Raw genomic sequence first — 14,830 nt, forward strand, 5'->3', positions numbered from 1 at the left:
TCAGGCAAGATAAGTCAATCGATCGATGACTGCAAGATGAGAGCGAGCTGCTATTTGATGGAAGAGGTAGACATACGTGATGGGGTTGCTACGATAGGCAACAGGATATTTGTGATAAAAAACAATCACACTGCATAAATATAATCTCCTTAATAGCTGTAATTGACAACGAAGAATATCAGCACGATATGCAGTGAGTGGCCAAGTTGTTGTTGATAAGATGTTTTTCGCTAAACCGGCTTAAAGTTCCGAAAGGGCCGTGTGGCCCTTCTATCGACTAGCTAGCTTAGCTAACGTTAGCTGCTGGCTAGCTTGCTAATGACAGGACTGCAATACTCTTTGCTTAAGCTGTTTGGTGCATCATTTTACCAGTGCATTTGTTGCTCACTTGTACGCACATGTCATTCATGATTCTCCCAAGTTTGCATGGTGACCCATGCTAGCAGTTCTATTGAATGGTTGTTGTGTTGGAAAGTGTTAGCTAGCCATATAGCACATTTTTATCATCAACACCACTGAAGTGAGTTACTCATGGGTCTGTAATTCCAGCAAGTTATTAATAGAGCTATCTAATTTCTAGCAGTGTTTGTAAGGAGTTAACTCATTTATGGAAATTCAATGCAGTAAGTTACAGCAGATAAACAACGTCTTAATGCAGGTAAACATTTACTTTTGCCCATGGTGTTATACTATTTAATATTTTCCGAGGTTATGAAGCGGGTACGCACGGAGCAGATCCAGTACACTGTAGCTCAGTACCTGAAGCGGAGGCAGTATGTGGACACTGAAAGTTCCCTGAAGGGGACTAAACTGTCCCAGTCCGCAGAGGAGATGGCTGCCAACCTCACAGGTGAGGCTTTGAAGTGGCAGCTGGCCGGTATCTTCTGCAAAGATCTATGACCAAATCAAGTTAAACTAGTATCACAGATGTAATGGGGGAATGATGCCAACTATTTTTGCAGACATGATTAAGCAAATCTCACTTATTGAGAAGCTCAAGCATTATCTTTTAGTTTAGGATGAGTAGTACCAGGTGATTACTCATGGACATATACCTAATCTTATTGTCTCTCTTTCTTTGAGCAGTGCAGACAGAGTCGGGGTGTGCAAACATAGTCTCTGCTGCCCCTTGCCAAGCTGACCCTCAACAGTACGAGACCCAATTTTCCAGACTTCGCAATTTTCTTTCAGGTACTTCACAATTGCATAGAGACTGATGATATGTACGCTGCTATGCAACATTGGGCTATGTTCCAGTGTCCGTACTAGCTTACCACTTAGTATTAAGCAATGTATTGTAAATGCTATGCTAGTTATTGTTGGCATAGGATCGTGGCCCTACTCTGTTTATTTTTCTCTGGTCCAGAAGCGGTGTTGCCATGGGGCCAGGAGGTGAGCTGCGTCCTGTACCCACTCTTCGTTTACCTCCACCTGGACATGGTGCGCTGCAGCCTGAAGGGGGCGGTGGATGGCTTCTACAGCCGCTTCCACAGCCTCTTCCTGGGGGACGCCGAGCAGCGCTCCACCGTGGAGCAGCTTCGCCATGTCCTCACCCAGCAGGATGTCACCGCCAACCCCAAGCTCCTGGCCTTACTCGACCACAAGTACGTGGTGAACCTGACGGAGCCGGCCTACAGTTACTTGTTACGCTACCTGCAGAGCGAAGACAACAGTACCCTCTGCAGGGCCCTCAGCACCCACATCCAGGTAGAGGTCACCTCCTCACCACGCACTGACTACCAGCTGTACGGGACGACGGGTGCGGGAGCTACCGGGGCCACCACCACGGCCCCCAACTCTACCTCCTTGTGGTCGGGTGCGGATGGCCCTGAGCGAGGAGAGGCGGCGGGGGTGGAGGTCCCCACAGGGATCCCGCAGAGCGAGGCGGCCCTGGAGGCACTGCAGGACTGCATTAAGAAGGTGCGTGAGGGGCCGCCGTCACTCACCACCGTGTGCTTCTATGCCTTCCAGCACACAGAGCAGCTACTGAACACGGCAGAGGTGTCAGCTGACAGCAAGCTGCTTGCCGCCGGGTTCGACAGCTCGGCCGTCAAGCTATGGAGTCTTAGGGCCAGGAAACTGAAGGCCAGGCCACACCGGACCGACGTGTCACACATCCGCCTAGCATGTGACGTGCTGGAAGAGGAGGTGATTTTTACAGAAATAGTCAGTTGTTAGATAAATGGCATGGCGGTTGTTAGTATCTCTGCCGCCAAATATGGGAAACTTTTACATATCTAGGCAGTACAATGGTGTGTCCTCTGAAAATGTCAATTTACTCTTTCCCCCCTGTATTCAGGCAGATGAAGAGGACGGCTCAGGCAGCGAGATCAAGACCCTGCGTGGCCACAGCGGTCCGGTGTTCCGCACAGCCTTCCTGACAGACAGCTCGGGCCTGCTGTCCTGCTCAGAGGACACGTCCATTCGCTACTGGGACCTGGGCAGCTTCACCAACACGGCCCTCTACCAGGGTCATGCCTACCCCGTCTGGGACGTGGACGTCAGCCCCTGCAGCCTCTACTTTGCCAGCGGCTCCCATGACCGCACCGCCCGCCTCTGGACCTTCTCCAGGACCTACCCTCTGAGGCTCTATGCCGGCCACCTAGCGGACGTGGACTGCGTCAAGTTCCACCCCAACTCAAACTACCTGGCCACAGGCTCAACGGATAAAACCGTCCGCCTCTGGAGTACCCAGCAGGGGGCGTCAGTGCGCCTGTTCACAGGCCACCGCGGCCCCGTGTTGTCCGTAGCCTTCGCGCCCAATGGGAAGTACCTGGCATCGGCGGGCGAGGACCAACGGGTGAAGCTGTGGGATCTGGCCTCAGGGGCTCTGGTCAAGGACCTGAGGGGCCACACGGACAGTGTCACCAGCCTGTCGTTCAGCCCCGACAGCAGCCTGGTGGCCTCCTCTTCCATGGACAACTCAGTCAGGGTGTGGGACATCCGAAACTCCCACAGCACAACCCACGCGGATGGCTCGTCCAGCGAGCTGGTGGGGCTCTACACAGGCAACACCAGCAACGTGCTCAACGTCCAGTTCATGGCCTGTAACTTGCTCCTGGTGACGGGAACAGCGCAGGAGAAACATGGACAGTAGCCATTTTGTTTTGTTTGGCCTGTCTGTTTAGTTTTGTTCAAAAGACTGTTGTGTCCATCTCAAACATGGTCACCATGGAGACATACATGTTTTCTTCCTTAAGCCAATCACAGAGAGGCTTAATTTCAGTCCAAAAGGTCACTTGCTAAAATTGCCCACTCAAGGTTGTTTTTGACAAGATCTCTGAGTAGAATAAGAGCTGTTAATCTGAACATACTGCAAAAAAATGACTTGGTTTTATTTTGATGCTTATCCACAATACCAAAATGAGAAGTTACATGGAAGAGGGTAGGGAAGGACTTTTGATTTATGGCATTTTCACTGAGAACTACCTGATGGGTCCTACTAGTGAGACCTCAACTTTTCAGGCTCATGAAATGTTTCCAATAAATTTACATCAAAGTAGAATGTTAGCTTGGCATGATTACGGATGAGGATTGCATTTTGGGTCTAGTGCCTTGATGGTCAACACCTGTTTTATTCGGTCACGCACAAAATTCACATTGATCTTAAAAATGGGTCTCTGGCTATTCGATTACTTGTTGTTTAAAATCTGCATCTCCCCAGAATTTGTCCTCATTTGTCCTCATGTTAAACATCATCACCGCTAATTGAGAATGTTGGTATGCTATAAAATGCTGAACTGTGATCAATATGAGAGTAGTCACAGGGAAAGAATGACAGCTGTACTTTGTTTCTTACCATTCTGTTAGTGGCATTATTTGTAATATGTTGAAGTGTAAATATATTTTTGTAATCTCTGACTGGCTGTACCTGGTTTTTCTTTTCCAAGAGAGATGGCACCCTGTTGCGTGTTTTTCTTTGTAGGTGAAAATTTAAGAGAAAGATTTGGACTTGGAGTGTTTATTGTTTCATATCTATAATGGTAAAGATAAAACAAATGGATAATCTTGTCAGTTGACATACATTTTCTGTTCATATCAGCCTTTTATTTGTAAACTATCGTTTCTTTTTAAATGGCCTTTTTAATAACGTCATAGGATCAACTATTTCTCCACAAATTGATCCTGATCTTTAAGATCTAAAACTTGATCTTGTGCTGTTCCACTTCAAATATACATAACATGTTAGCAGTGACTTAAAATCTGTCACTACCTAAAATCAGACATTCTAGAACACATTCTATAGTGAACTCTCATATCAGAGAGTGAGCAGTAACAGCCAGTTGGGCAGGGAAAGTGGGCGAGGTCAGGTGTGTTGCCATGGGAGTGGACAAACCAGTTTATGTCTGGAGGGTGTGTACCTATCTACCCACCTGCTTGACAAGCTTGTCACTCCGTCCAAACCACATACACATCAAAGAAACAGGACTGGCAAAACACCAACGCCCCTCTCTCTCTCTCTCCCAGTCTCTGTCACTGCTCACAAACAAGGGACATCTCTCCCACACACACACACCATCCTTCTCCATCTCTCCCTAGTTTCCCCTTTAGTCTGAGCCCTCAAGATGCCCGCCAAGTCGATCAGCACCCAAGGGGATGGGAAGACGTTTGAGCAGCTGAGGCAGGAGTGTCTACAGAAGAAGAAACTGTTTGAGGACCCAGACTTCCCTGCCTGCGACTCATCCCTCTACTACAGCCAGAGCGTGCCCATCAACTTTGAATGGAAGAGGCCTGGGGTATGTAAGCTATAGTACAAATGGTCGTCTACGAGGGCGCTAATGTGACAAATACAGTAATTAGTGGTAATTACAGTGTAATTAGATTATTTGTAGTTGATCATTGAGAAGGAATGGCCTGGGTGGGGTCTCTGTTGTAGGTAGATTGTGCTAATTTGATCTGAAGGCAAGACACTACAATGTTAAAGTACAGAAGACTATAATCCTTATATTTACCTTGTTCACATTATATCAAACCTCATGACCTGGCCAGTTCTGTCCGTTGATGACAAGCTTTTATCCAACCATCCCTTTAAAGCCAGTACTGTAAGAAAGTAATGTATTAGCTGATACTTTTATTTGGCTAATATCGAATTCCCTTTCTGCAGTGTTCATGTCTTGAAACTTGGAACTTTAAAATGTCCTATGTACACAAATGAAGCTAGAGATGCTGTACATGCCTGTCTCACGTGTAGGGCACAGTCTTCTGGAATGTAGCCTTGAAGCATGCATTGAATGTTTTCTCTCTGTTGACTTTGCTGGGAGTGGTGGTTATGTGCTCAGAGGTTAGCTAATCTTAGGAGTTTACGCTAGCCAGTTTTCACTCATTGTATATCCACAACAACTTTCACACTGTGCATTTCAATACATACCGCTGACCATACACTGCCATTGAGAGTGAGTGCCTTGCCAAGGTTGATACAGCAGTGTGTAACGAATAAGATCGGTGATCAACCATTAAAACTAGCATACCTCAAACCTCCAAGAAAACCATCTCTCCCTGTAACATTAGATACTAAAATGGGAAAGATCCAACTAAGATTCTATTTATGATCCTTACACATTTTTCTCTCGGGTGACCCTTGTGAATGAATACCTGTACCGCCTCTCTGTGTTTCTGCGTTCCAGTGACTGGGGACTGATTAAGACGCCAGGAATGTGAACACACCTACCCGAGGCGGCAGAGTCACTCCTAACCCCATCTCCGTTTAAACCTGTTTCTCCACTGTCACTAAGCCTCTTACACCTGCTCCTATTCTTTTACAGGAACTTTGCGAGAATCCCGAATTCATAGTCGGTGGGGCTGACAGGACAGACATATGTCAAGGAGCACTAGGTTTGTATACATAATGCTTCTTATATGATACAAATCGTATATCATACATCCATATCCAAACACTAGAAATAACAATGAGATATTTGTCTGGGGACCACAAGAAAGCAGATTGCCGGCCTGAAAAGGCCCCCGGGCATTGAATTTAAAACTTAGACTCTAGCATCACATACGACAGCTAAGATGGGGGGTTATGTCCATGGCTTTCAGTGTGTAGGTCCTGACTCACTAAATCTCTCTCTCTCTGTCTGTCACTGTCTGTGTCACCCAGGGGACTGCTGGCTCCTGGCAGCCATTGCCTCTCTGACCCTCCATAAGGAGACCCTGGCCAGAGTGGTGCCCAACGACCAGGGCTTTGACCGCAGCTACGCTGGCATCTTCCACTTCCAGGTAGAATCGCCCACAAAAAATCGCCCACTATCAACTTTTATTGACAGAACATTGCATTTTATCTATATGACAATATTACATTATTCACAGAATGAATATTCACAGAATATTCACAGAGTCTTAAATGTTACTTTTTCTTGCCACTGTAACAATTATGTAAACCATTTGGAATTATCTGGATTTCTGAATTAATTTGACATACAATTTGATCTGATCTTCATTTAAGTCACAACAACAGACAAACACAGTGTGCTTATACTAATAACACACAAATTATTGTGTTTTTCTTGTCTATATTGAATACATCATTTAAGCATTCACAGTGTAGGTTGGGAAAAAGTATGTGAACCCCTAGGCTAATGACTTCTCCAGAAGCTAATTGGAGTCGGGTGTCAACTAACCTGGAGTCGAATCAATGAGGCGAGATTGGAGATATTGATTAGAGCTGCCCTGCCCAATAAAAAACTCTTAGAATTTGAGTTGGCTAAACATGCCACGAACAAAAGAGATCTCAGAAGACCTAAGATTAAGAAATGTTGCCATGCATGAAGCTGGAAAGGGTTACAAAAGTATTTCTAAAAGTCAGTCCACAGTAAGACAAATTGTCTATAAATGGAGAAATTTCATCACTGTTGCTACTCTCCCTAGGAGTGGCCGTCCTGCAAAGTTGACTGCAAGAGCACAGCACAGAATGCTCAATGAGGTTAAGAAGAATCCTAGAGTGTCAGCTAAAGACTTACAGAAATCTCTGGAAGATGCTAACATCTCTGTTGACGAGTCTACGATACAAGAATGGTGTTCATGGGAGGACACCATGGAAAAAGCCACTGACCGTTGTGCAGGTCTGATCCGCAACTACAGAAAATGTTTGTTTGAGGTTATTGCTGCCAAAGGAGGGTCAACCTGTTATTAAATCCAAGGGTTCACATATTTTTTCCAACCTGCACTGTGAATATTTACACGGTGTGTTCAATAGACATTAACAATTAATTGTTTGCGTGTTATTAGTTTAAGCAGGCTGTTTGTCTATTGTTGTGACTTAGAGGAAGATCAGAAAATGTTATGACCAATATCTGCAGAAATCCAGGTAATTCCAAAGGGTTCACATCCTTTTTCTTCCCACTGTACATAGTACTGACTGTATTGACATCAGTGATTACACAATTCTTTAGTTAAAGGAAGTCATCCGTAATTATAAACTGGGTGGTTCGAGCCCTGAACTTCGCGTTGCGCCGTGCCTGGATACAGCCCTTAGCCGTGGTATATTGGCCTTATACCTCACCATCTCGGGCCTTATTGCTTAAGTATAGTCTCTCTCCTCCAGTTCTGGCAGCACAACAGATGGCTGGACGTGGTGGTGGATGACCGACTGCCTGCTGTGAGGAACCGCCTGGTGCTGCTCCACTCTGCCTCCAACAACGAGTTTTGGAGCGCACTGCTGGAGAAGGCCTATGCCAAGTATGTTTAACTTGTAAACTTTGAAAAGTACAGGTATAACATTTATGCAAACTCAAATAGGTGTTTTGTACAACTATTGTCACTTATCGTCACGTTTGCTTGATAGTGTGTAGTTCATGTAAAACATGAGTATTGGATGATTGTAACCAATTTTTCACCAAATGCATGCAGACACTCCGCAAAGCTTGGATTCATTTTCAGATGCCTGCTATTTGATGCCAATTATATCTCTAGTTAACCCATTCCTTGTCCTGTCAGGTTGAACGGGAGCTATGAGTCCCTGAAGGGAGGCTCTACCCTGGAGGCCATGGAGGACTTCACCGGCGGCGTGGGGGAGACGTACGAGACCAAAAGTGCTCCAACTGACCTGTTCAACATCATGAAGAAGGCCTACGACAGAGGCTCAATGATGGGCTGCTCTATCGACGTAAGGGCCTCCAGACCAGTTTCAATGAAAGACCATTATACATGTGGTCCTTAGACACCAGGTCCCGTATTTCCAAAGCTTCTCAGAATAGGAGTGGTGGTCAGATATAGGATCAGTTTTTGTTTTGAATAAGATGAATATAATATAGATAATATAAACAGGGTGAACCTGATCCTAGATCTGCACTCCTACTACTATGAGACACTTTGTGAATATGGGTCCAGGTTTGAGAGACATAGTCCTGGTCTTTTGTGGCTGATACAATTTCTGTTTTTTCTTCTCTCCAGATCACCAGCTCTGCTGAGTCAGAGGCCCAGACAGCTTCAGGACTGGTGAAGGGACACGCCTACTCCATCACAGGCCTTGAGGAGGTTAACTACAGAGGGAAAAAGGTCAAGCTGATCCGGATCAGGAACCCTTGGGGACAGGTGGAATGGAACGGTGCCTGGAGTGATGAGTGAGTCCAGTTAATTTCCAACAGGTGTTGCTGAGATGAGTAGGAATAAAAACCAGCATACACTATGCATTATAGGAGAGTGGTTATTCTGTCATCTGTTCTCTCTCTTACAGGTCCAGGGAGTGGAATGTGATCGACAGTTCTGAGAAGAAACGCATTCTTCAGAACTCCATGGATGATGGTGAATTCTGGTTAGTAACAACAGCGATTGTAATAGTTTTACATCTGGCACTGCATCAAAGTTTCCCGCATGTTCAACAGCAATAGGTTTTCCAGTGGCTTGGGGACCACTCGTGTATACAAGACTTTTCTGAATCAAAATGGTTGCTTATTTCAGGATGGAGTTTGAGGACTTCAAGGCCAACTACGACAAGATAGAGATCTGCAACCTGACGCCGGACTCTCTGACGGACGAAACCAAGCGGAAGTGGGAGGTGAACATGTTCGAGGGCAACTGGATCCGTGGCTCCACCGCAGGCGGCTGCAGGAACTTCATAGGTGAGAGGACAAGGTTGCAGACCGAAATGTAATAAATAGACTTGACTTGATTCCCTATTCTACATGAGAGATGAACATGTATGTTCTACACTGTACATTTCTATCTGAGCTTTGTAATGTGACAGTCAGCTTGGTTCATACAAGTTTGATGACTCAGATAAAAGGAATGGCAATTGTATCTTTATGATGAATCCACTGTGCCAGAAGTGACCAACACTGATTCTGGAATGCCAGATAGTGTATGTAGGCTTTTGTTCCAGCCCAGCAACAATACAACCATTTAAACCTGTTTTCCCCCAGATACATTTTGGACCAACCCTCAGTTCAAGCTGACCCTGCTGCATGCTGACGATAATAATGATAAGTGCAGCGTGGTCATCGCTCTGATGCAGAAGAACCGCCGTGCGCTGAGGAAAGAGGGACTGGACCTGCAAACCATCGGCTTTGCTCTTTACGAGGTTAGAGAGACAACAGGCAAAGAGACCACATGCACAAACAATAGGAATCCATTGCCTTTCAATTTCCTAGTACATGCTACCTATAGTTACTGTTATTGTGGTTCATCACAAAGTTCCCTATTAGAATTTGAAGGGTCTCTAAAAACATGTCCCTCCCTCTCTCTTCTCCCTCAGGCCCCTGCAGATGAGGACCATCTGGGGAAAGACTTCTTCCGGTACAATGGGTCCAAGGCTCGCAGTAAGACCTACATCAACGTGAGGGAGATCTCCGAGCGCTTCACTTTGCCTCCAGGAAACTACCTGCTGGTGCCCACCACCTTCCAGCCCCATGACGAGGCCGACTTCATCATACGCATCTTCTCAGAGAGGGCAGCTGGAACCATGTATGATATTTACGTTTGGGAGTATTGTCTGTGAATCAGTATTAGTTTCAAGCAGATAGGTTAAAGGAAAGCCCTTGATGGCTGTAGCCAATCCACACTAAGATTTGTTTGACTTTAAATATTGCGTGTAGCCTAAATTGTCATTCAATGTAAGATTTGCTGGACAAGTTAATGTATGTGATAGAAAGCTAATCACAGGATGTTGTCATCAACAGGGAGATGGGAAACACAGTAGATGCTGATTTGCCCGATGTAAGTACTCTGCTATTGAATACCACAAAACTGCAATGCTCTTTACTTCCCGTTGATGATGTATTGTGATGTATCTCTCAGCCCCCAATGCCCAGTCTACCAGAGGAGGAGACGGATGAGGAGAAGGGACTGAGGAGAATGTTTGAAAAGATTGCTGGTTCGGTAAGAAAGTAAAAATATTATAAGAAATGAGGAGAGCTGTTTCTGCTAAACTGGCAATGTCACTGATTCAGATACTATGAGCATGTCGAAGGAAAACAGTAATGTCGTACCCCCTGGTCATAAGACTGTTAAATGGCTAACAACTACTGCTCTCCCTCTTATAATATCCCACTCCCACAGACGATCCACACACTCTACCCACTCTGACACGCACACACCTTCACTGTCACTCTTACTCACACGCGCACACGCTCGCATACAGCCTTACTCAAAAACTCATTATTGACGCCACACACCCCCTCACACCTACGCTGCTGCTAAAATGATTAGTGATTCGATTTATTACTACCATTTACGCTGTGATTAATTGATTATTGATTTCCATTAGTATCTAGCTATTTCTGCTGCTGGTCACTGTTACTCCTCTATACATGTATATATTACCACAATGTATTTATATATTCCTGCTACCAGTCACTTTTCAGCCCTGTTTACATGTATATCCTACTACCAGTCACTTTTTATGTATAAACCCACCTCAACCACTCCAGTACCCCTACATTGAATAAGGTACTGGCCTGAAAGAGCTCTCAACGTAAGAATTTCACTGTACTGGTTTACACCTGTTGTGTCCTGTGGCGAATAAACTTTGAAACGTGCGCGCCACTCATTGGTCATAGCCAGAATATCATATTTTGTCTATTGTGTCTTCTCCTTAGGACCAGGCCATCTCTGCCATGGAGCTTCAGCAGGTGTTGAATGGAGTACTTAGCAGGAGTAAGCAGCCCTCCTCTAAAGTCACATCCATTGTGTGTTATTACAACTCCGGCGTTAGCATAAAGAGCAATTCAGCGAATGTCATTTGAATACACGTCCACACGCACATAGGTTGACTCTTGACTCTTTAAAGCAGACTCACACTCTGGGTCTGTGATTACAGATTTTATAATATTATTGTGATTATTTTAAGGATTTGTTATGATGTTCCTCTCTCTTCCTTCAGGGAGAGAGATCAAGTTTGATGGTCTGAGTCTCAACACCTGCCACAGCATCATCAACCTGATGGATGTATCCTCTACCTGTCCTAAACGCCTATAATGAGGCTTTGGAAAATGCATTATTGTGATCAATATTGGAGTCATTCTTTTACAATATACACTATATATACAAAAATATGTGGACACTCCTTCAAATTAGGGGATTTGGCTATTTCAGCCACACAGTTGCTGACAGGTGTATAAAATCAAGCACACAGTCATGCAATCTCCATAGACAAACATTGGAAGTAGAATGGCCTTACTGAAGAGCTCCGTGACTTTCACTGTCATAGGATGCCACCTTTCCAGCAAGTCAGTTCATCAAATTTCTGCCCTGCTAGAGCTGCCTTGGTCAACTGTAAGTGCTGTTATTGTGAAGTGGAAACATCTAGGAGCAACAACGGCTCAGCCGTGAAGTGGTAGGTCACACAAGCTCACAGAACGGGATTGCCGAGTGCTGAAGCGTGTAAAAATTGTCTGTCCTCGGTTGCAACACTCACTACCGAGTTCCAAACTGCCTCTGGAAGCAACGTCAGCACAATGACTGTTCATCAGGAGTTTCATTAAAATAATTTCCATGGTCGAGCAGCCGCACACAGGCCAAAGATCACCATGCGCAATGCCAAACATCGGCTGGAGTGATGTCAAGCTCGCCGCCACTGGACCCTGGGGCAGTGGAAAGGCGTTTTCTAGAAAGATGAATCATGCTTCTGTAACGGATGTGAGTTAGCGGTGGTTCGCGCTAATAGCGTTTCAATCGGTGACGTCACTTGCTCTGAGACCTTGAAGTAGTAGTTCCCCTTGCTCTGCAAGGGCCGCGGCTTTTGTGGAGCGATGGGTAACGATGCTTTGTGGGTGACTGTTGTTGATGTGTGCAGAGGGTCCCTGGTTCGCGCCCGGGTATGGGCGAGGGGACGGTCTAAAGTTATACTGTTACACTTCACCATCTGGAAAGTCTGATGGATGAATGTGGATTGGGGGATGTCAAGAGAACGCTACCTGACGGAATGCATAGTGCCAACTGTTAGGTTTGGTGGAAGAGGAATAATGGGGTTGTTTTTCGTGGTTTGGGCTAGGACTCTTAGTTCCAGTGAAGGGAAATCTTAATGCTACAGTCTACAATTACATTTTAGACAATTTTGTGTTTCCAACTTTGTGGCAACAGTTTGGGATGGACCTTTACTGTTTCAGCATGACAATGCCCCTGTGCACAAAGTGAGATCCACACAGAAATGTTTTGTCGAGATCGGTGTGGAAGAACTTGACTGGCTTGCACAGAACCCTGACCTCAACCCCATCGAACACCTTTGGGAAGAATTGGAACGCCGACTGTGAGCCAGGCCTTATCGCCCAACGTCAGTGCCCGTCCTCACTAATGCTCTTGTAGCTGAAAGTAAGCAAGTCCCCGCAGCAATGTTCCAACATCGAGTGGAAAGCCTTCCCAGAAGAGTGGAGGCTGTTATAGCAGCAAAGTGGGGACCAACTCAATATTAATGCCCATGATTTTGGAATGAGATGTTTGACAAGCATGTCCACACACTTTTGGTCATGTAGGCTACTTCCCTTGACAGATCAATCCAGGTTGACAATTCAGGGCAGCTTGAGTTCCAGGAGTTCAAGGTCTTCTGGGAAAAGATGAAGAAATGGATTGTAAGTACAGCAGGACTACATTTTGCTGTCAGTTACAATATCATATACATTGTTATACAATAGCCTATGACTGCAATTTAATATTGAACATGTGTGTGGATTGGAGGTGGTAACGATGTCTATGGTGTTGGTTGCAGATGCTCTTCATTTCTTATGACACAGACCGGTCAGGGAAGATGTCCTCCTATGAGCTCCGCATAGCTCTCAAAGCAGCAGGTGAGAGACTGCTGCGTGGTACATAGGGTTAGAACAAAATGCCTGCATAGAAGGTCATATCTCAATGGTAGAATGCTAGTGTTGAATCCTGCCTTTGATCTTGAAGGTCTCTTTCTCTGTGAGTACTCCCACGCTCTCTCAAGAAGACATTTCAGGGGGCCAGAAAGACGAAGGCAAATGTGTGACTTGAGGTGTGAATCAGAGCCGAACTAGTAACATTCTGTCTCCACCATCCAAGGCATGCATCTGAACACCAAGCTCCTCCAGCTGCTTGGCTTGAGGTTCGCTGATGAGAACTACGATATCGACTTTGATGACTACCTCACCTGCATCATCCGCCTAGAAAATATGTTCAGTGAGTACCAAGGGACTGTACCACCTTATGGGATGTAGCTGGTCAAATAACTTGTATTTTTGTGGAACAAGTAAACACTCAAGATGTTTAATGCTTTGGAGTTGTTGGACATACCCAATAATCTGTTGGTTGTTGACAAAAATATATACATTTCTCCTCCCCCAGGGGTGTTCCAAGCATTGGACAAAGGCCAGACAGGCCAGGTCAACATGAACATACTGCAGGTATAATAAAAATGTGTATAATATGAACATTACATTTTGTATAATAAGTGTATATGTTTCCACGGTAAAGTCCATCCGGTGTGATGTGCCCACCAAGACATGATTTGCTTTTGATTATGAAATGACTTTTGTCTTTTCAGTTCCTCCTTCTTTCCATGAATGTCTGAAGAGGATCCAGCAGAAGAACAAAGTTAAATAACAGGCTTGGGATGCAATATGTGTTGCTTGCAAATACACTAATCTCGAGTCGTTCCTGCTGGGAACATATGCTATGTAGTAATAGCTATGTTTTAATGTTGTATGCCTTTGTCTGTTTTGAATTCACTCTTTTGTTTAAAACTAAACCAACATGATTGTGCCACAGTTTGGATCTTATGCACATTGTATTTGACAATCAGGAGAATTTGTATTAAATTCTGTTTACAGAGATGCTCCAAAAATAAACGTTGCATCATGTTGACACCCTGTGTCAGTTGATTTCTCAGTTTGGGATGAAACCAAATTAAAATATATTATAAATGTAATATCTGCTGTTTGTGTCTGATCTTTAGATTTCTCCGTAAAATATTAAAATGTAGAATACTGTATCTCAGCATGGTAAGAGGGAATTAAACAAATATTTTGGTGGATCTCCAATGAATCGATATTGATTTTGGGCTCTGATATCACACGCTGCAAGATTCTTCACTTGGTGTTGAGGATTATCGATACCACGCTGTCTCGAGAAAACAATGTGATTTAATGTAGCTAGAAGGAGCTGTGGCACAAAGCAGCCTCAAATATTTTCTGTCAGACATTCACGCTTGCCAGAGTTGAAATATCTAGCCAACATTTAGAATTGAATAACATTGCTTGTGAACGTCAGAGATTTAGCGATTTCACAATGTGGCTTTGATTAAAGGCAAGCACAAACGTATACTAACAGTAGTCATCGCTCCTTCTCTAGAGTACACGTTATGGGTGATGCGAAATAAAGTCATCTCACTGGATTCTTTGGCGAGCTCTCATTGGCTATTGCTCATCTCACGCTACAA

General features: G+C 44.8%; 2 protein-coding genes across 3 annotated transcripts; both read left to right on the forward strand.

The window, feature by feature from the left end:
- Position 1: 1 nt before the first annotated feature.
- On the forward strand, positions 2–3,861 carry LOC109888938 (TAF5-like RNA polymerase II p300/CBP-associated factor-associated factor 65 kDa subunit 5L). Of its 2 annotated transcripts, none has more exons than XM_031830725.1 (5): positions 2–193; positions 709–850; positions 1,087–1,191; positions 1,370–2,148; positions 2,300–3,861. In XM_031830725.1, the coding sequence occupies exons 2-5, from the start codon at positions 712–714 to the stop codon at positions 3,095–3,097; spliced, it is 1,821 nt and encodes a 606-aa protein (XP_031686585.1). In that variant the 5' UTR covers positions 2–193; positions 709–711; the 3' UTR covers positions 3,098–3,861. The 2 variants fall into 2 exon arrangements, with proteins under 2 accessions (XP_031686585.1, XP_020335678.1); XM_020480089.2 differs by having other exon boundaries at positions 4–193; positions 1,367–2,148.
- Positions 3,862–4,393: 532 nt separating this feature from the next.
- LOC109888915 (calpain-9) lies at positions 4,394–14,320 on the forward strand. The gene is made up of 19 exons (XM_020480069.2): positions 4,394–4,736; positions 5,763–5,832; positions 6,101–6,219; positions 7,544–7,677; positions 7,936–8,104; positions 8,392–8,561; positions 8,675–8,752; positions 8,899–9,059; positions 9,360–9,517; positions 9,692–9,900; positions 10,116–10,152; positions 10,234–10,314; positions 11,034–11,091; positions 11,318–11,382; positions 12,933–13,001; positions 13,139–13,217; positions 13,456–13,572; positions 13,738–13,796; positions 13,937–14,320. Exons 1-19 carry the CDS (start codon positions 4,566–4,568, stop codon positions 13,961–13,963), a joined length of 2,031 nt encoding a protein of 676 aa, XP_020335658.1. The 5' UTR covers positions 4,394–4,565; the 3' UTR covers positions 13,964–14,320.
- The last annotated feature ends 510 nt before the right edge of the window (positions 14,321–14,830 follow it).

The sequence above is a fragment of the Oncorhynchus kisutch genome, linkage group LG1 (assembly GCF_002021735.2).
Source record: "Oncorhynchus kisutch isolate 150728-3 linkage group LG1, Okis_V2, whole genome shotgun sequence".
In the NCBI taxonomy this organism is placed as follows: Eukaryota; Metazoa; Chordata; class Actinopteri; order Salmoniformes; family Salmonidae; genus Oncorhynchus; species Oncorhynchus kisutch.